At 37.7% G+C, this 25,806-nt stretch overlaps 1 protein-coding gene across 2 annotated transcripts in view; it reads left to right on the top strand.

Annotated features, from left to right (window-relative positions):
* Positions 1 to 25,806, top strand: part of erbin (erbb2 interacting protein) — an 88,204-nt gene that overhangs the window by 30,623 nt on the left and 31,775 nt on the right. For both annotated transcript variants that reach the window (XM_079804503.1, XM_079804502.1), the window contains exons 2-5: positions 18,213 to 18,420; positions 20,075 to 20,192; positions 25,003 to 25,081; positions 25,158 to 25,247. In XM_079804503.1, coding sequence (XP_079660629.1) covers positions 18,232 to 18,420; positions 20,075 to 20,192; positions 25,003 to 25,081; positions 25,158 to 25,247 — 476 coding nt within the window. In that variant the 5' untranslated portion in view covers positions 18,213 to 18,231. The remainder of the gene's footprint in view (positions 1 to 18,212; positions 18,421 to 20,074; positions 20,193 to 25,002; positions 25,082 to 25,157; positions 25,248 to 25,806) is intronic.

Raw genomic sequence — 25,806 nt, 5'->3', positions numbered from 1 at the left:
ACTGCTTCAGATGCAATCAATAACTTTTTTCTGCTTTGATTTATTTATTGTGCCGGTTCAAAAATGAGGTATTGTGTCAAAAATGACACCAAAATTAATACAAATGCTCACAAAATTCAAGATATTGTTGCAAAAAAGTATTTGTATGAGATCAGGATTTTTATATTATAACGTGATATAATTAAGCAATATCACGAGAGCTGTTTTCACAAATTTGAGCATGACTGCAAACATTATATTGCTTATATTCAAACATTAAATAAATAAAATTAAAAATAAAAATTCTCAACATTATGTATGCATTTGTAATTTACCAATTCAGATGCATCTTCTGTACCACCACCAGTGCAAAGATGAATTTTGTTGTTAAAGATTTCATTTGATTGGTATAACAGCTCTATATATATATATATATATATATATATATATATATATATATATATATATATATATATATATATATATATAGTGTCTTATACTAATTATGTTTATTGATTAAAAATAAGTAATTTCTCAGACAATAATGTGGATATTTATGAATTTAACGAGTGCTGGTCTGGTCTTGGTCTTGACTCGGTCTCGTCTTGGTCTTGTTTTGGTCTCAACCCCTCAAAGTCTTGGTCTTGTCTTGGTCTCAACACACATTGGTCTCGACTCAATCTCAGATTAGGTGGTTTTCACTACAACACCACTGCACTCTTTCGCCCTCAATAAAAAAAATTAACACACAGCAAAACTGAGAAAACAGCAATATAGCACTTTATACAATAGATTGAATAAAATCAAACCGCTTTACCGTATTAAACATGAAAAACTGTCAGTGCCTCGTTTCATCAGAAGTACAACTTCATTTTCTACTATAAAGCAGCTATACGGTGTGTTCATGTTTTCGTTCGAGGATGTCAGACCTCGACCGACTGAACAGGCCAAATGAACTGGAAAAGATTTCCATGTGAAAGAAGGCGGAGCCTCAGAGCCACACCTACCTATTACATAATCGCCACGGACCAATGGGGGTACAAAGTTTTACCGGCCGTAGCAAACTTTTCCGGAAAGGAAAATCATAAAACGTATACAAATTGAACAACAATTTATTAAAAGTTTAACAATAATTACATTTAGAGCCCTATGAAGTGTTGTTTTTTTTTGTTTTTGTTTTTTTTGTACCTAATTCTGTTGTTTTCTGGATTTAATTCAATTTTAATAATCAAAAAGCATCTAATTAATTGAATTAATTAAAACAACAATTTATTGATTTAAAAATTAAATGTAATTTCCAAGAGAATTTTTTTAGAAATTGTGTTTTGTATTAAAACATTTTCTGGCAATCAAATGAAGGCATAAAACATAATTTAATCATATGAAATTCTAAATAAATTGTTAAACAAAGTGCTGCACAAAAAATGAACGTTTTAATTATAACTTATCATTGTTATTAGTGTTAGTATTATTATTATTACATTGGGATGTAGCTAAATTCTACTGTACAACGGTAATTTATTTGTCACAATTTCAAGTTTAATTATTTTGACAGGTTGCTGCAAAGACCTTTTGAGTTTCTGTGTGTTTGATATGACGGTGGTTTGTCTCAAATGAAACCGTAAAATGCTCAGGAAGTGACTCAGAGCGGCTCTGGAGATAAAGTTCATGCATTCATGTTCTCATATAGTGAGGCGGCAGATGCTGTAAACGCGAGTGTCACTGGTGCTTCCGTGTGTGGTAAATGAAACCGTGCGTCTGCCCCATATATTCACACAGAGACACGCAAAGTATGCACTATGCAGGATTCATGTATAAATAGTCTTTTTGCCGTTTAATATTCACAGACACTAGTCAATATCGCAATTTGATTTAAGTGTACTGACCTGCTTTTTATTTATTCATTAAAAAAGTTGTATTCTGTGTTATGCAGTACATTCTGTTTTTATGACTGGTTTCCACATTGTGTACACATTGTATTGGCACAATTGTGAGCAAATCAAAGGGTCACGTTTTTTTTTTTTTACTTCACATACTCTGGGTTTTCAACTCCACTGGGCCATCATAACAAGCTCCTTGACTTCCATTTACTGGATCTTCACACTGTTACTGAAACATGAATTTCCTGGTGCTGTGTGAACGGGACCCAGAGGCATTTGTTTTTCAGTGTTTTTCCACATTTTCAGCTAATCTCATATTTAATTAAAAGCTCAGCAGCTGACGCCGGTTTAATGCGGGCTTCCTTTGGCTCTGTTTCCCTGCCCGAGTGTGTTTCAGAGCGAGGTGAGAGGATTGCACATCTAAAAACAGCAGCTCACTCATAATTGATAAGGTCATGTGGAATAATGGTCAGAAATCTGCCGCTAAATGCAAGCGCAGGACTTTTTAATGAGGTCATGCTGCTTTTCCTCTGCAGTACTGGCAAAGGTGTTCAACAGCAGTTTTTATTCGCTGGAAGGGGGATGTTCTACCTCTTAGCATTATGAGGGTGGTCTGCCTTGAGCTAGATATTTTGAAGATCCAGTCTCAGGATGAAATGATTCATTGATACTGCTGGATCATTGGCAATTTTACACTTGAGCCAAAGTCGGTGGGTTTCATTGGTGTGAATTAAACGCACTGATCCCTTGATCTATTTGCATCCAGCCAGCTTAGATGCGTCTGGGTGGATGGTGTGGATGTGGTAACTGAAACTCCATTTGACATTTAGGGATAGAGAAAGAGGGGGTTTGTGGTGATTTGCTGTTCTCTCAAGCTCGTATTCCTGTCTTTTGACTCACCCCTGGGCGTCCTGCACTGGTCAGTTGACAGTCACAGATAGAACGATGAGGTTTCTTCCCATTGTACCTAATATAACAGCCTTTAGCCTGGGCCTTAATTCTCAATATAGGGCATTCGCTCATATCTTTTTTCTTAACTATGAAATGGATCTTAATTTGAGTCTTCGAAGCCATTGGAAAATAACTGATATGTGACTGCATATCATTTGTTGCTTGGCAAATGTAAATAAACTACAGTTAATGGGCTGTTATTCCCTTGAAATTGTAATTGTGATTTATTAATTATGATTATTCTATAGCATTAAGCCCCAAAAGTCAAAATGCATTGATTTAGTTTCTTTAAATAAAAAAAGTAAAAATATGCATGGTATTATAATGTTATACTAAAGCTAAAAATAAAAACAATGGGAAAAACTTAAGATAACCTGTAGAAGAAGAAAAAACGCATATTAAGTACACAGGATAATATAAGGGGGCCTTTTTTTTTTGTAATTGCGATTTACATTTTATTGAACGATTACATAATTGTGGCATCTGAAATTGTAATCACGATTACAAATTCGATTAATTGTGCAGCCCTAACATCCATGGAATCTTTCCATTAGACAAAAGTTTTTTTTTTAAATGGGGGAAAAAAAATTATTTTAAGAACTCTTCACTGAAACTACGGCTGGAACGTCAATTTGTCGATTTCCGTGGAATGCGTCGATTCGTTGCGCTGTTTATGTTCCCCTATGATGGCGGCTCTGACTCTCTGGCATGCTGAAAAACAGCCATTATTACAAACATATTGAGCCCGGTCTAAAAGATTTTATCGGCCGATATGAGCCTGTCTCAGATATATCGTCATCGGCGTGAATGTGCACCCACAAGCGAATATTCACACAAAATTATGTCAAAATTGCAAAATGCCAATCTTGTCAAGTATCATCATAAACATAGTCTGTTATGTCTTAAGTGAACATAAACATGAAATTTGTTTTTGGTCATTTTCACAAGTTTCATGGCCCACAGAATGAATATCTGAACATGCAATATATCAAACGAACGAACAGAGCCTCATGAGTTTCATGAAAAAAGCTACATTTTGAGAAAAAAAAATGTGTCCGTGTCAAAAGACTACATACAGTTGAGATTCAGAACGATGATCAAACCAGACTTTTTTTTTTTTAAACTCCCTAATATCGGTATCTGCCCCCAAAAACCCATATGGGTCGGGCTCTATTATTGTCACCCCTATGTTTGACACTGTCGCTATAGTTAGTTAGCTACTTTAATCTGAATGAGCAAATCATTTCAGGATTCACACTTGTAAGCAGTTGCTGCTGTAAATCCCCAAAAGTTACTGCGAACGCAGCCAGTAAACACCTTTTCTTTATTAGGCCTACACTGCATAAACCTTATCTTTTGTCATAAACCGTATCTTTAAGTCAAAGTTCATACATTATTCATTGGTAAATTAACCAAAGGATTAATCAACTATTCAGAAAATAAACGATACATTAACTGAAAAAATAATTGATAGATTAATAGATCTAAAAAATTATTGTTACTTGCAGCCCTAACTTAGTGTAAAACAATGTTTTAAGCATCTGGTAAAATCACTGCAACGAATAGCTCTTTTTTTGTTGTTGTTCTCAACAATAACCTAGTTTCATGTTTCCTGAGTATGCATTGCTGGATGAAGAATACAGACTTTGGAGTCTGACTACAATGTCAAAAGACGTGCCAAAAAACGCTTATCAGCATATATCACCCTCAGCCAATGCAGATTTTGGTTTCAGACACTACTGCCTAATATATCGAAATGGAATTAAACGGCCAGGAAGTGAATCGACAAGTGCAAAGGTCCCTCTCACGGTCTCCATACACGACAAGGTTGCATTGAAGCTGATGCGGCACAGGCACAGCACATCGAGCGAGATCAGATTACCCGCCCTTCGTTCAGAACAGATCCGCCAGGACAATAGCAGTTTTGTTTGCCTTACTGCTGCAAGACCACTGCGCATTGTGCAGAACGGTGAGAACCAAAACCAAAACAGTGGAGCAGAACTGGACAAACCGGTTGTGCTGCTTTTGTCACCGATACCAGTGTTTTTTCACCTCTTTTATATCTTGGCTTCACCTTTTCTCAAGTATATGTTTGTACTAAGGAATCCACGTTGCATCTGTCAGAGATCTTCCCCGAGCGGCGGCTTCCTACCTGTAAGCTCGACGTCTCTAAAGCGATCTCTGGCGCTGAATTATTGAGAAAGGCCTCAGCCCCTGCTGTGTTAGGGAGATGGGCTTGTCAACTAGTGACAGAATGAAACGCACACCCAGCCTTCCTGCTGCTCACATACGACCTCTCACCTCTGCGCTGGACACACGTACACCTCAGCCGGCGAACCTGACACCTGACCCCTGCTGTACGCCCAGACACATGTTTGAGCTGGCCCAAGAACAGGCCAGATAAGTACAAGATGATTACAGCACTGATCCTTCATTACAAAGCAACTTACAAAATGCTTGTTCACGGTATAAAATGCTTATCGTTATGAGAACATCAGTCATGGTCAGGGACACTTCATTTTTGTACTTTTTTCATTATTATTGTACATGAATATTCAGTAAATTTTTGTTATTTGTAAACATTTAGGAGAACATCCATTTGTAAACATGCATTAAGACAGCTGGACGCATTGCAGTAATGTGAATTTCAGCAGAAAATGCAGTAAAGTACAAAAATAGTTACTCTTTTTTTAAACGAACTATCGAGTTTATGGTCATTGAATGGCTTTCCTGAGGTAAATGTAACGTCTTGTGACATATTATTTACAAGCTGTCTTTCCGCGTTTGAAACGCTGATTAAGAGATTACATGAGAGATTGTTCATTTCAGAAAGTTGTACTGTATCTTTCAACAATGCTTTTCGATGTTCATTCATGTGTATTTCATGCTGTAATAGTACAATAGAGGAAGAGATGCTCGGTTCACATGCCGCTTGACTCGAGACGCTACAGTGAACTGTCACCGCATATTAAAGAGAGCCAAAACCACATGCATTGTTTAAAATTCCTTAGCAAATTTGACAGAATTTAAAAGCCGAGACAAACGTAACCTGCTCTGTCTTCTCTGTCGGTGCGTTGTCTGTGTCCTCTTCACTCTGCGATGTATCTTATGGACGTGTGGCATGAGAACTAGGGATGGGCATTTTTCAAAAATATTGTATTTGAATATTTGTTGGGCTCATAAAAAAACGAATATTCAAATATTAGTTTATTTAAATGTTTAATGAGAGACATTTTTGTCACAATTTCTGAACAAGCTGACGATTAGGCAATATAACGTTACACAACAAGCTTGCGTTATATATTAAAGCTTTATTTTAGTTCATGTTTTTAAACTAAAATGAAGACTTAATATATAACGTAAGCAATATGTGTAAACAAAAATATATAGAACCAAAGCATTATAAGCTCAAGCTGCGCGAACGAAAAAAATGCTAATACAGCAGACTCTGCCAGTTATCGTGCAGAACGTACATATACACTTGAGTCAGCATATGGTTATGTATATTGTAGGGATGCACCGATACCAGTACTCGGGTCTCGGTCCGATACTGTTGTCAAGTACTCGTACTCGGAAAACTACCCGATACAACCGCACCCGATACCACTTTATGGCAACGCATCTTCGGATGCGGAGCCGCGCGGTACATAATTCGGCGTGCACACCGCGGCGCCAAGTGCAAAGGGATCTCGCGCTCTCAAAGCGCACAACAGCCATGGTGTAATTTTTGCCGAGCGCTAGTGCGGACGCGACGAGTATAAGCCAAGCTTAACCGCTCGGGAGGCAGATACCTCTCGTTAGTGACTGCCGAAAGTGAAAGGCTATTTAGTAGGGATGTGCGCAATGACTAGCCTATCCCCGGTAGTATAACAAGCCTCAGCAAGCTTAATTGTTATAACGTTACTAGTTTGACATGACATGGAAAAAAATGGAAAAGTTTTGTGTAAGCTTTCAAAATCCTCCTTCACCCGAGTGGAGATTTATCTGAAGCCCCCGCAAGCGCCAGAGAAAACCAACGCATGCAAAACCTGAGGTAAAATTAAATGATTTTGTTTTGCTGCAGATATACACTTTTCAAAATAATATATTAATTTCGAGATATAACATTAACACGAAAGTAATTTAAACATAGCCTTTGTAAAAAAAATATATATTTAAAGCAAAACCTTAAATACAAAAAAAAAAAAAAAAATGTAAACGACTTGTGTTTTCCAAGTCCTCTTGCAGCAGCACTAATGTTTAATCGACTAGTCTCGCACATCCCTAGCTCCGTGTCACACATTGTAGATGAAAACAGAAACAGGCTCACAGCTGATAATGCAGAGAAGCTTATTTTCATCTCCAAAAAGGGCTGTATGTGGCTATGGTAACATAAACTAATTTAATTCAGCGGTTTTGCTACTATGTTGTCTGGTACTGGAATCCACTGAATGTTACAGGTTACATTTATGTGAAATGGGCAGCAGTGCCAGGTTTGTTTAGGAAAACACCAAGTTGAATGTTAAAATGTCAGCAACAGCATCAATTTGTGTATTTACTTTGTTACAGTCAGAAAGTGAAAAACATCTGATGAAAATAAAACATTGTTAGAAGAACTGTAATGGTATTAAGTACTCGTATCAGTACTCGGTATCGGCAATTACCCAAATATAAGTACTTGTACTTGGTCTGAAAAAAAGTGGTATTGGTGCATCCCTAGTATATTGATTCACGTGTTAATGTTGAGAAAAACAATAATATCCACATGCTCGGGTGAGAAAACCCACTCCGCTGAGAGACTTTACAGAGACACAAAAATAACTGCATGCTAAGCGAACCACAATGAGAAATCACTTGAAATCTAAACAGCAGTCCAATGAGGATAGACTGCTGTCCATCACTGCATTAATGACCGCAGGTAAGCGCAGCTCATCTCATAGCAAAATTATCTTTTTTTGTGTTACTTTTGATCAAATTAATTAATGAAACCAAGTAATTCCAAACGTTGCGAGGCACACAACGACATTGTGATCAAATACAATCAACTTAACACGCTTCAAAGCACCACCCAGTGGATTTAGTTATAACTGAGCTTTAGTGCTTGAATTGATCATGGATTCACTGCATTTACGGCCAGCAAAGAAACGTAGTTAAAATCGAATAGTATTTTTATTTTTCGAAGAATAATAATAGATTGAATATTCGACTATTCGTGCACGCCTCTTGTGAGAACAGTGTCAATTGCGTGAATTTGAATGAGCGAGAGTTGACGGCCCTGCATATGACAGCATTTTTGTAGTTATGTTAAACTTTTCCACGTTCTGTGTATTTGGCTTTGTTTGCAATTTTGAAGCGTCATGTCTTCTATTGGATTGGTTTCGAGAAGGCTGCATTACAGTATCGCGCTACAGCACCCCACTGGTCAAACCGCGTTGTTGCAGGCCCTTCAAATAGGTCATATGAGATCAAAAGACTATTTGACAATTGCCAATAATGTTGACTTATCGTTTCGGCACTAGACATTTTTGCTTTTTCCTTAAGAAATCCAGCTGTTAATGCTCTTGATTGAAACCCCCAGGAGCAGGATTTTCCATGTTGACTTCCTTGTATTGAGTCAAATAATCTTTCCTGCAATGTTACAATATTCAAGCAGAACTTGCCCTACATTACTTGTGCCAAGTGATATAGATATACAGAGAGCCGTAACTAAACTTCAGATCATCAGCTCACACTCCATCCTGCTATTTTCAGTTCTTCCCTCCAGACTGCATATTCTCAGGGTTGAGCTTGATGTTTTCTGTGTTTTTCTCTCTCACTTTCTCCCTGGCCCTTTCCGTTCCCTCTAAACGTGGCCTATTTTTTCAGATGCATCGCCCCAGCATTCCTCCGGCGAGCTCGGTTTGGATCAAAACGCTCCGTGCTGTAGTGTTACCCAAATCCAGCTCTCCTGGCTATAAATATCTTCAGCATTGTCAGAAACAGTACATTTCAGTTGGATCTGACACGCCACATGTCAGTTGGCTCTTCAAGTGCCGTTCGTTCATAGAGCTGTGCGGCAGGATCTGAAAACGTTTCCTTCTCACCATCAGGAACTGAGAACTGTATACGTCAGCACCCGCAAACAGGCTAGCGCGTATTAGCGGGGGCTGTTTCTTGGCGACACGTCAGTTTCTTGGCGATGCTCTGTTTAACATTGCGCATGGCAACAGTGCTTTGCATCAGAGAAGCTGCAGACGAGTTCTTCCTGTTGTGAGCAGAGAGTCTCCGATAACCGCAGACAGGGGGAGGGGTGGAGTGAGGCAAAGCCGTGTTTTATTTAAAAATGTGACCATTGTCTAATTGGTCATCAGAGCCAGTCCATAGAGCTGTGGGAAATGGGTCACTGAGTTCCCACAAGGCGGCTTGGAGCCACGGAGAGCCCCTGATTCACCCAGAATCATTTGCCTTGATCTTCTTCATCAGAGCCATGCTGAAATCTCAGATGGGTCATGGCTTAGGAACAGTTCAACCAAAAAGGACAGTTCTGTCATGTACTCGCTCAATTATGTCGTTTCAAACTACAGCCAGAAAGTCCCTGGTGATCTTTTTCCAAGCTCGAAAAATGTCTTCTGAAGTCAAGAATTATGTAAAAAATTATACTTTCTACCCCGATTTCCCGCTTAATTCAGAGTGTTGCCATTTCTTTGTAATTAACTGCTATTTACTAGCAATTTCGGAGTGAAATTTGTTTCTACAGCACTTTTTTTCCCCAGTATTCATAGTCATACAGCTTTGTTTGAGGAACAGACTGAAATTGAAGCCGTTATTCCCTCAAAATCTTCTGCATATTCGCACTTGGCCTGTCAGTTACAAGACACTTTGGAAATAGGGTACCATATCAAATGTTAACTACACCGTTATCATGGCTAAAAGAAATAATAATAACACTATTATGGCGATATCTATCCAAAAAAAAAAAAAGTAAAATCGGTCGATTCTTTGTTTATTTTGGTTTCATCTTTTCTTTTTGTTTTTGCCAGTAAATCGCTCAAAATATGAGCATAGGGAACCATAGATGTACAAAAAGAGCTTACTTTTGATCAGAACTTCTGCCACCCCATCCATTTTACACGATCCTAAACACTTCCACACTGGCAAACTCATTTTTCTGGGGTGCGTAAAGTGTGTCTGGTTTCACTCGTATCCACTCACTAGCTTATTTCCATTTTATGACGAGTCTTTGTTGAAGTGTCAACCAACTACCGCTGGAGTATTTACGATATTATGTGTATAATATTACCCTTTTAAATGTCATTGTTTATGTCAATACCAGTGTATTGCGACAGTTTATTGCATAACAGTTTAACTCCTCTGATCACAGGAACTTGTTTTTAGTGTTTTCTGTTTCCTGTAAATATAAGCCTACCTTACAGGGCAACCCACATGAAACTATACACATATTAGATTCTGAAAGTACCACTTTTGGTAAATTGGGCCGTGCTCTTTTTCCACCAGTTTTTTTTTTCTTTTTCCTTCACACATTTAAGTTCTCATTATCATCATTATTGACTATATCCATTATGTGTTGCTGCTCTAGATAAATGGGAATATGTTGAACTGTTTTGGATCACACTTCCTTTAACCCCACGTTAGAGAATCTCAAGTCTTATTGTTTTTAACTATAAGGCTTTACTGTATTACACAGAAATCCAGTGGTAAATGATCCATGGAAACCAACCCCAAATCAGTGGCATGGACTTTACAGTGCCAGCATGCGTGTGAAGGATTTCCTGCTGCCACTTCCTCCTCCTTCTCTCTAGGTGTGATTTTTACCCTACAGGTGTTTTTTTTGGAACATTAGCAACTTGTTTTTTTATGCCAAATGAGCCCGTTAACCTTGAGGCACGCTGCCGTTGTGGAATGTAGCATTGCTGTGGTGTCTGTCACATTGTCCACTGTTTTCGCCCCTGCCATACTCCCACTGTAACCATGGCAATGGCAGTGACCCGAAGGGTTAAAGGCTGCCGAATGGGCTGGCGTTTTCCGGATAAAGAGACCCGTGTGGACTGGCACAAAAGAGGGAGGACAGATTGTGGGAGGTCTGTTTGATGTGAAAGTTGTGCCAGCAGGAAAATCTCCCTTGTACCTTCCCTGCCCCCTCGAACACAAACATTTGAATGCACCAACATGCACAATTACGATAAGTGAGAAGAATAGTTTCTACCTAGATTTTTACATTTTAGTTTTTTTTTTTTGTGCTTGCAAAACTTTCCATCACAATGCTGGAGTGTTGTGGTTTGTTTGCTAGGGTGCTGCTGTGCACTTGCATTTCTGAGTGGTTTTTAACCTGTTGCTATGCAGTTGCTAGGGTGTTCTGGGAGCTGTGCTGATAGAGAGAAGCCCATGATATATGAGTTGATACAAATTGATCAAAAACGGTGGTAATCAAAGAAAGCCATGAAATGTAGTCAACTGACAATTAACAATTCCTTTTATTATTTGTGGCAAAAAAAGTGCTACACAGCAGAGGTTTAGTGGTTTAATTATAGATTTTTTTTAAAATTTGCGGGTTTAATATTCACAGAAGATGGTCCATATCGCGATTTGATTGATTGTACAGCCCTACTTTTGATTTGTTCATCCACAATTAGTCAAATTCCAATACATTCCGTTTTAAATTCTATTTTCATGACTGTATTCTGTAATTCCATCTGCATTTTCCACATTGCAAAATTTATAAGGCCCTACGGTAAATGGCACAATTTGACAGGACTCTAAAAAAACAGCACCAAGAAATGGTATTCACAGGGAAAACACCTTTTCCACTTAACTTTTATTTTGTCCCTTAACAATTACACAACCCAAATCAAAGACGAAAATTTTATTTGCAGCTATTCATATTGCAAAACAGCTTTGCTTGCATAAATGGCTACAATTGTAAAAAAAAATAATAATAAAATATTCATAATGGTTTTTTTAGTTTTTTTTTTTTAGGCTAATAATACTGACAAATGTTTTGAGAAAACACCCTTGCTTCATTTAGTATACCATGAATATGCAAATTAGTCTCCGACTCTCCGCCTCCACGCAATCACACCAGCTCGCACTACCTGATCCATTTGCTCAACTGTAGTAAACGCTGCACGATGGCAAGCGGAAATATTGGTTTGAATCGTCCATATGTTTGAACCAGAAACCGAAGAAGAAGTCGATGTATCATTATGATAATTGATATGATTAGCCTTTTGCTCCGTCCCAATTCGCCTACTATACTACGCCCTAAAAGTATTTACTCTTTTTGTGAAGAAAAAGTACAGACTTTAGAGTGTATAGCAGAAGAGTAGGCAAGCTTTGGGACATACTACTTCGTCATCTTTAACAGACAGATGTCGCTTAGTTACATGCATCCTGTCACCGTAAACTGCCCTCTCAATCATCTTGTCACAGTTAAAATCCTCCACATTCAATCTAATTTAATTTCCTGCCGTTTCAGAGAGAAATGTTGTAGCACGTCGATCTGCCAGTACTACGTACTAATTCTATTTTCGAATACTATTTAGGACAGATAGTATGCGAATTGGGACGCACCATTTGAGAGTTATCAAAGTCAGACAGCTGCCTTCTAAAAATCGACATCCGTAGAAACGCTTTGAACAACAGAAATCCATGAGAAAAGCCCCACTCCACCCGTTGACTGGATTGGTTACATGTTTGTAACGGTTTCAAAGCGCATTTTTGAGAGTTTCAAAGTTTCAATGAGGAAAAAACTCAATTGTGTTGACTAATGAATTTGCAAATGGTTTGTCTTGAAGCATATTAAAAACACCACATAGACAGACATACAGGCTAAACGACAATTAAAGCTTGACATCTACATTTCTAATGGTCTTAAAAAGGTAATATTGGTTGATCTCTCTAGGTGCTAGGTAGCACCGGACCTCTAATTTCCTGGTCTCTAGATATGGCTTGGGTCCCTCCTTCAATGTGATTTGTGGTTTGCGTAGTGTAGAGACCATGTGTTGTTCGTTACTATTGGCTTGGTGAGCTGCATTGCTCCTTCGAGACTTTCGCATTCTCTCCGAGAGATGTATCGCATGGTTTGCGTCACATGATGCTGTCAGCGCCAATAGGAAGTAAAACCATATTTTCCCACGCATTGCAAATTGCTAAATTATGCATGCCTGTGTTTAAACCTCAGGAGAGTAAATGACTAAAATGAAAAGAGACCAAAAATTACTATTTGTAAAAGAAATGTGCACTAGCGGTTGTGCGCTCACATCTCTTCTCAACTGCTTGAAGTCCTCAGCCTTCCACTTCCCTGTAGCTCTTACACACACCGTGTAGACGACTAGATGTCTTAACGTCAGCTACGCTGATTGCAACAGGATCTGGCTGTCATTGTCTGCCGGTGTGTTAAAAGGGAAACTCTCAACCTCCGCCCTGGACCTGCTTGCATTCGGGGCAAGCACGCCCATTTCCCTCCGCAAGTCGACGTCACCAGCCGCGTGTTTATTATGACTGATAAGAGGAGGCCTCTGGAGAGCAGTGTGTTCTTATTCACTATCGCTCTCTGCCCAAACTTTACACAACAGCCAAACATAGTAGTTGAGAAAGTTGAACGGATGTGGCTGATATGACCATACCAAGGGTTTCACTAGCCTTACACACATTTGCAGTCTTAACATTGCTTCCTGAAAGTGCTTTTTGACTATTTTCTATGAATCCATACGTTTCTGCCGTTCTTTTCCATGACAGTCAGGGGATATTGAGCTTGAAAATGCCAAAAAAACAACTTGAAAAGCACCATAAATCTAGCCCATATAGAATCTAGCCCACGTGCTGTATATCACTTCTTTATAAACAAAGCCCCGAAAGAAATTGCGAGCATGCAATGCCATAGTTATGTTGTCAATTAGTAAATCATGAAGTTAGCAAAAACTACCAATAAATGGCGTAACTGGTAGGTTGTGTGCTTGCTGGGAAGGATTTGCATGCAGACTATATCTTCATTCTATTCATCAGGAGCATTTTCCATATGTAAAGTGTGGTACAAAAGAAAACAGGAAATCATATCATAGAGAGGGCGACTCCGCAGACCCCCATGACTGTGTGTTAAGGTCAGGAATTCTCTTCAAATAAATATCAGATCATCTTTTTGTGTCAAGGCAAGAGTAGTTCAGGCAGTAAAATGTCATGCCTCTTAAAAACAGTTCACCTTCTTAAAAATGATTGAGATTGAGAAGGTTTAAGGAAAATATGCAACTTTTTACTTGAAGGTTACAACATTTGACATTTTTACAGTCATTAAATTTAAACCTTTTAGTTGTTCAAAGCCAGTTTGAATACCAAGAGTGCATTTTCTAAGAACTTGGCACAGATATTTTTTTAAGGACTTTCTTTGCTTTATCTTAGACACTCGTATTTTTCATTGACCCATACCTGGTCCAATTAATCCATTTCAATTTTTTTGTAGCATTTTATAAAGAAATCATAATGTATATTTGTCTACAAAGTGTATTTCAAGCATTTAAGCAGAAGCCTTTCTATCGAAACGTTTGAAGTATAACGAAAAGGAGCGTGTGTACGAAGTTTGACTGGTAGTGTACAACAGGGACTTTCATTGAAGGAGTGATTGTTTGGATGCCCTCGGCCCAAACACTTTTGCACACGTGATGAAAAGTTGCGCTGCGTCCGTCTGATGATGAGGAGGAGAGGTCGCATTCTCCACACTCTTCCACAAGGATCTCATTGATGCAGCCGCATTCCTGAAGCTTCCCATCTTCATCACCCATTCCTCATCATCATCACATGTCCACCACGTAACAACTGGTTGGAAACGGAAATCTTTCACGCATTTTCTCACACTTCTCCCTTTGACGCACTGTAATAAAGCCAGGGGCTGAGGGCTTATTTTTCCTCCTGCACTGCTTGCGCCTCTATTGTGCACTGAAATTCATGGCTAAAAGCAGATACTCTAGACGCCCTGTCACAATACCGCGGGACTCCACGTTATCACGACACAGTGTGTGGAACCACAATGGTGCACCTGGACCTACTCCAAGAGGAACTAGGCTCGAGGCCTGTGTTTTTACTTTCCTTAAATGATTCATACAATATGACTCTATCACTAATCTCTTCATTCATTATCCAGCAGTATTGACAGTAGTATTCATTTTCATAAAACATCACCCATGTATGCCTGATCTTGAGTAGCGTATTACTGTAGCCAGTGTGTTTAATATCTAATGACCCGACATAACCAAAACAACTGCTTCTATTGTCTTGCGCAGTGTAGCTTACTGGTCAAAAATCTGGGCGTCTAACCAAAAATTTGCCGTGATGAATGATTCTATAGATTATCTACCTTTTTTATGACGGGTGCAGGTAACGTTTTATTCAACTGTCCAGTTACTGATATTTAGAACAGATTGTAATTGTAATTGTTTACTTTCTGCTTTTGAAATAACCACATGACAATTAGACCACAGAAATAAAAACATATGTATTATGAGTATAGTTATTATTATTAATAGTTGTAGTAATAATTGCTATGTACAATAATAATGTTATTTATTGTTTTAATTATTATTATTATTTTAGTAGTAGTATTTTTACATTTCTAATAAATTAATTATTATTAATAATAATGTATTATTATTATTATTTTAAAATCGTTTAACAATTTGTTATTATTATTATTATTATTAAATATTTATTCAACATTATTTTTTTTATTTATTTTTATTCTCATTTTTTGGCTTTTTTTGTCATGTAATGAAGCTTGTTGAAAAGTAACATATTAATGTAATGTATTTAATGTATTTCATTTATCATAAATTATTGCCTAAGCATCAGACTTTGTCTTGAATGCTCTGTCGCTGTGGCACTGATATAGTCAAACCAAAATGTATTCAGACACCTTAAAAAATCTCACATTATCACAGTTTATTCGCTATAGTTTAGAAAATGGTAAGAAAATATGAAAAGAACAAATTAATCTTGATAATGTCAGATAACTTTGATTTGAAAGGATTAAAATCAACAGGTCAGCTGTTAAATTGAAGTACACAATTAGATAATACCAATTTAGGCAATGCTTAATTTGGTTCAGTCTGTGGTGTAAAAGGTCACATTAGCAATTAAATAACACAAACACTTTAGCAAAACATGGTCAAGTCAAAGGGTTTGAAGAATTTCGGTCCCACATTTTTATAAATTTTACTGTTAGTCCACTGTATGAAGAATTTTTGGGTATAATATGTCACAGTTTTACTTTATTTTGCTGTCCTCACTCACATAAATGAACTATAGTGTCCTGCACCCACTAGTAAAAAATAATATCTGGGGTCTGAATAATTTTTGGTTTGACTGTATGTGCTAGACTATACTGTAAACACAATATAGCTGAATCTAAATCCAGAGGGTAACTTTTATATCAATGCACATGCATAAAAATAATCTATTTTCATAAATCCAAACCATCTGATATGATTTTTTTGGTATTTCGTACTCTGTCTATACACTCTATCAACACACTTTAATTTCACTCTTTGATTTACGTTTACACACGTGTTTGGTCTTTTTTATGCATGTTATTCCTAGAAAGGACGTTTGTCTTTGTAATATTTCCTTTAATCGTAGTAACTATTAGCTGTGAATCAACTTTCCTGTGACGCTGATGTGATGTGGCCTATTGCGTAATGTTAACCAGTAGCCACAGAGACTTTCAAGCATTGCTTGAGTAACTTACATTCAATCTGGCTACATTTGGTATGTATGATCTTTTGTTCCTGATCCAATCGATTTTGATAAAAGTGTTTTTGTTTTTTTGAATGTCCTTTTTCTCTCAGAAAGTTAAATTTGACCAACAATTCACCTTGACTTTAAAGTCACCGGGGACTGGCGTCTTGTGCAAGGTGCATAACTGAATTTCAGTGGCCCTGGTCGTATGACGACCAATGCTTTTGATAGTTTTCAGCTGTTTTCTATAAGCAGATTGTAACATCACTCATACTTCTGTATAGCATTACCTGTGGCGCCTCATCCAAATGCAGATTGAAAGGCTCTTCATGATGGTCCAAACACAAACAACCCCAGATAATACTTGTGTGTACAGCAGGCAATTGTTGTTGCCACTGGGTTTGGATAACTAAAGCAGCGCCTCATGAAAACCACTCTGTCAATTCATGAGCAAACCTTGGGTCGCTCTTTTTTTATGCCATATCGAGGACTTTTTCCATTTCAACAGAATGAAAGGACATTGTATAATGATGCTGTTTTTCAGGCTCACCATGAATATAAAGGTTTTAATGAATGTTAATGTGCTTCTCTCAGTGCTATTGTAGATTGAGTAATTGTCGGCTGTTTTTGAAGTATTTGTATGCCTTGACCAGTGCTAATTTCACCAAAAAAAAAATTCTGAAGGAAACATTAATTTGTTGATTGACAAAATCAAAAAGTTCACATTTCACATTAAAAATTGGTAATGTGAAAGCTGTCATGCGGACCTCAGAGGTACTGAATTCGAGACTACCTGAAGGAGGTGGTCTGAGTTCGGTTGAGCAACTTGCGTTCGAACTGTGCTGTGATTTTCGCGTGAATGTGAAAGCAACACGGACTCGGTGCGCAAGAAAAGTAACCTGCGCATGCGTTTAATAGATGACTATGTATTTGGTTCAATAAAACACATGTAAGGGATGACAGTGTAGTGGTGATGATTTACCTTGGATACAAGCGAGAGTGAGTCTGCCGTGTATTCGCGCATAGCACCGGCGTGAACAATCGCGCTCTGACGCGGACCACAACAAACGTGCCCAGTGTAAAAACGGCCTGAGATTAAAACTTAAACAGGGGTATTTTTGCCTCATATCTTGAATTTTAGGGACATTCTAACTGCATTCTATAGGTTTCATCACAGTGATAAAGAATGATGCAGGGCAACAACTCAATCAACTGTATGAAATGTAAGATGACCTAACTAGGTCTGGGGCAGGGCAAGTGGTGCGTTAAATGCGTTAATAATTTTAACGCTTTATTTTTTTTACCATAATTAATTACCGCGTTACCTCGTCAGCCCTAGTTTATACATTTTTCAAAATGTTTGAAAATTAGTTCAAATTAGTTTTGTCTGTTAGAGTCTGACACATTAGTCAATGAAAATTGTTATTTTGTAGGAAAAAATTGCCAAAAGAAAACAACTGAAACTGTCTGAAATGACACGTGTGTTTTAAATAATTAAAAATGAGTTTTTTTTTAAATGAGCAGCCGTGTAAACAATACCTACTTGAAATCAATTACGGATCATAAAAAGCTGATTCCCTGCTCCGTCTGTAACTAAGCTGTAAACCAAACTGTTTTGGCAGCACTATCACGTATCCCAGTGTTCATTTCCTTGAATTATTAACGTTGATGAGATGCTGATCTTGTTCTCTTTCTCTTCTCTAGTGCCTGAGCTGTCGTGAGGATGAGCAGCAAGCGGAGTTTGTTTGTGCGGCTGGTGCCGTGCCGCTGCCTGCGGGGCGAGGAGGAGACGGTCACCTCGCTGGACTACTCACACTGCAGCCTGGAGCAGGTCCCCAAAGAGATCTTCAACTTTGAGAAAACCCTGGAGGAGCTCTACCTCGACGCCAACCAGATCGAGGAGCTGCCCAAAGTACGCGTGCACTCTTGCACCATTGACACGCTTGCATTGCATGTCTCCAATAAGTTTGTTTGGTGCTTAGGCGGTGAAACTACCTTTTTTGTTAGTTGGCAGCAGTTTCGGGGAAAAAGTAAAAGTAATGCATTAGATAATTGCGTTACTCCCTAAAAAAAGTAACTAATTGCGTTACCTAGTTACTTTTTATGTAAAGTAATTTTGCATTACTTTTGAGTTACTTTTTCTCATCTGGACTGGGCTTGCTTGTTTGTTTTTAATAACAAAAAAACTAAAGTTCTATTTTTGGCGAAAAGTGAAGATTCGTGCAAATTCACGCCTGTACAGTAGAGCGCACCGCTCAAACAAACCTTTCAGATGTGCTGCCATTCTGGATTGCGGAAAAATAGGATGCATATTAAAATCAAAATCAAAAACATAAAGTATATTTATGTTATTTAATTATTGCAGGATTGTGTAATATTTTGAGTTTGCATTTCACTGTTTTTATTCATTTTGAGGAATACAGAATCAGAATTTGTGCAAGTGAGATGAGTAAATGCCTGTACAAATTTAGTCTAGAGCTACAATAAGCATCACGTTTACACAGCGCACACAACGCCTCTGCACTCGCTCCAGGAGAGCTGTTAGTCAATACATTGCAAAACTAAGTAACAAGTTACTTATTGGAAAAGTAACTGGTATTTTGTTATAAATTTAAAAGTAATGCATTACTAGTTGCTTGGAAAAAATTGCAATCTGATTACGCAACTTGCGTTACTTATAAGGCTTATTTTTGTGCCTTTTGATTGTCTTATATATAAATATATTGAAATACTTTCTTATTTGCTCTGAAATGGTTTAAAATCATTGATAATTTTTTCAGAAACAATCAATTTGTCCAAATGTTATGAAATTGTTGTTATAAATGTGCAATTCTGAAAAAAATGTCAGAATTGTGAAATTAACTCAAAATTGTGAGATATAAACTCACTATTCTAAGAAAGTCTGAATTGCAAGATATAAACTTGCAATTCTTTGGGGGGGGGGAGGCAGAATTGTGAGAATTTTTTTTACTTCCGTGGTGAGAGTAGGCTTCCATAAAATATTGCAACAAAAAATGTATGCAAGAAGTGAAAGACTCCACACTTAATTTAATAATAATTTATTAATTTACAAGCCCCAATATGCCAAAATATGGTAAGAAATGATAAAATTAGCAGTAATGTTTACTGACCTGGTGAATCATTATATCACTAGCAAAGTCATCACGACTACAAGAATTTTCCATACATCACCCAGACAGGACGTCTGTCTCCAAATGATCAGATTTTCTCTACTTATCATTTAAACATTTTCCACTGGGCAGAATTTTTTGATTGTTTATCCACGTCTTTCTCGTCCTTCATCAAAAATGGCCTTGTGTTGCAGACATGTTATTTGCTTTATAGCGGATTGAATTAGATTACATGAAGGTCCATCGAGAACTCATCAAGTTTTAAACCTGATTTAGCTTGGACTGTTTCACAGAAGCAGAGCTAATGCACCCCAAAAAATCAATTTTAAATAAATCCAACTCTTCTGCAAACTGCTGGAATATTAATATGAAATTTGATTCTTATGAAAGTTTTGTTTCTCAAACGTCTGTCTCTCCATTTCTCGTCCTTTACAGCAACTTTTCAACTGCAGTTTGCTCTACCGATTGAGTCTACCGGACAACGACCTTACGGTGTTGCCACCGGGCATCGCAAACCTCACCAATCTCAGGGAGCTCGACGTCAGCAAGAACAGTAAGCAAAAAAGCTAATTTATCCCCTCTTTCTTTTTCCTTTTTGGAGTCCAGTTACGCTATCGGGCGACCCATAGCAGAAGCAGTAATTCAATTCACCTCTGCAAACTCCACGTTTTGCATTTCAGTTTACGCTGCAACACAAAATTCACCATTAATTCCAGGCTACACACTTGCGAATACTAGTAAATTAACATTTTGTTTTCTTGTGTCGTTCATTGGTTTGCTGAAAGATTTTCATGCTTATCAAACCATTTAGGTATCATTTGGAAAACGTAAACATTCAAAATGTCTCCTGTTTAAACCGTTTTGACATTGTTTTACCATGGAAAAGTACTTTTAAATACTTTTAGCGGGTTAAGTTTTTGTGATATCAGCTTAATTTAGAATACAACTTTGGTTAACATGGCCTTAATTTTCTAGCAATGTTTTGTAAAATGTATATTTTGTATTAAATAAAAATATTTGCTTAACAGTAAACTTCTATAACTTAAGCACTTTTACTTCTGCAATAATCTGTCTTCATGAATTTCAACCATTTAAGTTCGGAACTTTGCTGAAAAAGGTGACATTTTAACAGATTTAAGTATCATGCTAATAGCTTAGCAACATGCTAAAATCTCTAAACCCTGGGTTCGGTTTCCTGTCACTGCACTTCATCATCCAGTAGCTTTTAAATGTATGAGCGCATCCGCTGTAAACACCCCTAGTAAGGTAGCTACCTATGTAGAAAGCAACTCTAGGGATTGGAACAGAGCTGTTGGATTACACTGTTTATTCTTGCTTTGCTTTGGAAAGTTAAATACCCACTTGCTTTGATATGCTGTAAACTGATGGCAATCTAAAATTTGTCACTGGAAACAATTTATTCCGTTCTTAAGCATAAGTGAAGACCGCAACACTAGAAACGCGTACTCAAATCACTGAGTCTCTGTTTACACATCACTTCATCTTTCAGCTGGTGCGTTGCTGAATCTGATAAAGTAATGACAGATGGTGACGAGCTCAGACCTGCACAGGAAGTCTCCGTCAAAACCTTTTTAATGCACAGTATATCATATTGAGTTGTTTATGGAGATTTTGAGATTTTTGTTGTTTTGTGCTGTAGCTGTTAGATTGTTAGCTGTATTTCCCCTTTAAAGTAGCGGCACTACAGCCACACTCATTCAGACTGAAGTCTTTGGTTATTTTATCCTATCTTTCACTGCAACCAGCCTAGTTTTACAGGGTTTCCTTTTGACCGAATTAACTGACTATATAGAATATATTTAGTTTTCCACATCCTTAATTTGCAATGGAAGCTGCTGGTAGTTTTGAGGCAATTTAATAAAATGTCTTACATTTTACTGCATTTTCCTTTCATTCAATTAAAGCATAGGCAGTACTTGAAATTCCATAAGCCAGTAAAACACAGCAATATTGTGAAATATTATTTCTATTTAAAATAACTGTTTTCTATGTGAATATACACTATATTGCCAAAAGTTTAGGGACGCCTGCCTTTACATGCACATGAACTTTAATGACATGCCATTCTTAATCCATAGGGTTTAAAATGGATTTGGCCCACCCTTTGCAGCATTAAGAGCTTTAACTCTGGGAAGGCTTTCCACAAGGTTTAGGAGTGTTTGAGAATTTTTGACCATTCTTCTAGAACCGCATTTGAGGTCAGGCACTGAAGTTGGATGAGAAGGCCTGGCTCGCAGTCTCCGCTCTAATTCATCCCAAAGGTGTTGGGCTGAGGTCAGGATTCTGTGCAGGCCAGTCAAGTTCCGCCACACCAAACTGCCTCATCCATGTCTTTATGGACCTTGCTTTGTGCACCGATGCGCATGTTGGAACAGGAAGGGGCCATCCCCAAACTGTTCCCACAAAGTTGGGAGCATGAAATTGTCCAAAATGTCTTGGTATGCTGAAGCATTAAGCGTTCCTTTCACTGGAACTAAGGGACCAAGCCCAACCCCTGAAAAGCAACCCCACGCCATTATCCCCCCTCCACCAAACTATACACTTGGCACAATGCAGTCAGGCAAGTACCGTTCTCCTGGCAACCGCCAAACCCAGGCTCGTCCATCAGATTGCCAGACAGAGAAGTGTGATTGCGTGCTTTACACTATTGCATCCGACGCTTTGGTAAGGCTTGGATGCAGCTGCTCGGCCATGAAAACCCATTCCATGAAGCTCTCTATGCACTGTTCTTGAGCTAATCTGAAGGCCACACGAAGTTTGGAGGTCTGTAGCTCTTGACTCTGCAGAAAGTTGGCGTCTTCTGTGCACCTCAGCATGCGCTGACCCTGCTCTGTGATTTTACGTGGCCTACCACTTCGTGGCTGAGTTGCTGTTGTTCCCAATTGCTTCCACTTTGTTATAATACTACTAAACATTCCATGGTCGACTATTAGTGGTGAGGAAATTTCTCGAATGGACTTATTGCACAGGTGGCAACCTATCACGGTACCACGCTTGAATTCGCTGAGCTCCTGAGAGCGACCATTCTTTCACAAATGTTTGTAGAAGCAGTCTGCATGTCTAGGCGCTTAAATTTTATCCACCTCTGGTCATGAAGGTGATTGGACCACCTGAATTCAATGATTTGGAGGGGTGTCCCAATACTTTTGACAATATAGTGTATGTTAAAATGTAATCTATTCTTGTGATCAAAGCTGAATTTTCATCATGACTCTCAGTCTTCAGTGTCACATGATCCTTCAGGAATCATTCTAATATGATGATTTGATGCTCAAGAAACATTTCAGGTTATTGTCAAAAAAAAAAAAAAAAAAAAAAATATATATATATATATATATATATATATATATATTATATTATATTATATTATATTATATTATATTATATTATATTATATTATATTAATTATATTATATTATATTAATTATATTATATTTTTTTTTTTTACATACATTTCTTTGTTAAAGAAAGTTACTTTTGATCAGTTTAATGCATCCTTGCTGAATAGATGTATTAATTTGTTTCAAAAAGAAAAAAAAAATCTTAACCTAAACGTAACGTTTATACCACACTAATTTTTGTTAGCTGAAAGCTATAAATCACATTAGCCTAAACAATCAAAGTCAACATGAAAACAAAATTACCCTATTTACATGTATTAATATACATTTCTCATCCTGTCTTTTTTCTTGTTGAATAGAATGTTTTCCATTAAGAAAATGGCTTGCAGTGTTAATTTACTTCACACTCATCACTTCACAACCCCCACTGGCACAGAAGTTCATTTCCAGCTTTACATGTCTTTTAATTGATACTCCCTTCCCTGGATGTGTTTGTTTTTAGCATAACCGCCCAGTATAATGACGCATCAGAAGTGCTGTAAAGTGAACTCGAGCGAGCCTTCAGGTCACCTGGTGCGGATGTGAGAGCTCACAGATGCGTGTGTTCAGTGTTTCTGGCTTCATGCAGACCCCCCTGTGGTTTTCTCTGCTGGTGGGTTTAGCTTGCATCCGAGTGTGTTGGAGGGAGGATATCTTAACTTTAATGTCACACTCCAGCTCTTGCGGTTAGTAGGACAGGAAGTATGCAGTCTAGCTGTAGTGCTGCATGAGCTTGGGTTGTTTCTAAAAACAGCGTTAGGTGGCGGTTTTCTTTGGTGTTCGATTATGAGAAAGACCTAGTTGTTGAAGTGTTTACTTAACATATAATTTATTTTTGAGTGGAACACAAATAGGGGACGAGACCAATTTGAATTGCAGCTGTTTAATTTAGCATATTGAAATTCTGATTGCAAATAATACTTCTAGTTCCGTAACCTCAACAATTTGTGTATAATGAGCACGTTTACATGCACTCCAGTTCGCTGATAACTCCCAAAAATCAGCTTATTGAAATAACCTGTTTCCGGGTTTACATGTAAACCAATAACCCGGCAACGCAAGTAAACCGCGTTTACATGACTTTATTAATAAATCAGGTTAATTCCTGGTAGTGTCGTCAAAACGTAATAATATCTGCGTATTTGACTCGTTATTTCATTTGTATTTCATTTTTGTTATTTCGGTTGTGATGTTAATCAAAGCATTAAAAACCTCAAGATTTTGCCTCTACCACTTCTCCTGCTGCTGCTGCACGAGCCCTTTTATCATTTTTGGGGGTCAGTTTTGCAATTTATATTTCCTCCTCCCTTACTGCGAAACGCTAAGGACGAGTAAGGACGCATTCCTGTCACATAACACATGCACACTTCAATAAGCCAACAAAAAGCAGGTTAATGCGTTTTTGCTGCTTAATATTTTTGTGGAAACAGTGATACATTCTTTCAATATAAAGTTCAAAAGAACCGCATTTATTTGAAAAATAAATTTTGATTCAATAAATGCAGCCTTGGTGAGCAGAAGACACTTCTGTCAAAAAAAAAAACCGGAATTATTCCAAACTTTTTACTGGTAGTGTAGATCAAGTTCAGTTGATTTTAATTTATATTATTTTATGTTTCTACCCTTGACTCAAATATACAATACAGTTGAAATCAGTGAAATGGAATTATTGAAATTGTTTAAAATGTTTTGTTGTTTTTTTTGTAATAGTGTAAGTTTCCTGGATTATTTTTTAATTAAAGTGCCACTCCATCCCCATCTGTTTCCATCATATGTTTGTTTCATGCAACCAGCAATAATTGGATATGGATAATGTGTTTGCCCAGTATTTTTCTCTGGTTGTTTAATCCCGACTGTAAGTTTATAACTCTGCTAAAATGCCCTAGTAACAAAGAAGAGCCAACATAAAACCAGCATAAATAATCAAGTTAAAAATAATTCTTTGTTTGTTTTAAATTTCAGGCATCCAGGAATTTCCTGAAAATATCAAGAACTGTAAAGTCCTGGCCATCGTAGAAGCAAGTGTGAACCCTATATCAAAGTAAGTATATAGCTAGTAGAGATGAAGTGTGTGTCGGTGTCGGTGTCATAATAAAAGCACTCTCGTGTCTCCACAGACTCCCAGAAGGCTTCACGCAGCTCCTCAGCCTGACCCAGCTCTACCTGAACGATGCCTTCCTAGAGTTTCTACCAGCCAGCTTCGGCAGGTCAGACACGCACAGATTTACACTCATGAAGACAGTCCTAGTGAGAACAAGATAATCCAGTCTCCGGTTTCAGATCAGATTTAGATCAGCATCTAGATTCAAGATTGGCCAAAGTATGTACTACATTAAAATATAAAATGGACAAAACTATTCTACTAAACACTGAAAAAGTTTTCCAAGCACACACGAAACGGGTTTAACATGTTTAACTTCCAGCTTCCAACATGCATCCAGCTTGTTGATTTATGCAAGTTGTAAATCTATTGAAATGACACGCGACATTTCCTTAGAAAGCTTCTGTCATATATAACATTTCAGAAATGAAATTTGCCTTCCTATAAAAATGCAGTGCAGTTTCTGTGAAAGGAACGTGCAGCAGTATTTTTGACATATAAACATGCACACACAGGCTGAAATAGACTTCAAATGGCGCATGCAACATGTAGCTCAGTTCCTGTTGAAGGTCACTTGAGGACAACAGTTTGCATACTTCTACTGCATACTAAAAGACAACAGTATAGTGTAGTGCTTTATAGTAGTCAGTATGCCAGTATAGGGA

Source organism: Gobio gobio (genome assembly GCF_949357685.1).
Source record: "Gobio gobio genome assembly, chromosome: 22".
Classification (NCBI taxonomy): Eukaryota; Metazoa; Chordata; class Actinopteri; order Cypriniformes; family Gobionidae; genus Gobio; species Gobio gobio.
Note: the sequence above shows the minus strand (reverse complement) of the source record. Positions and strands in the feature narration are given on the sequence as shown.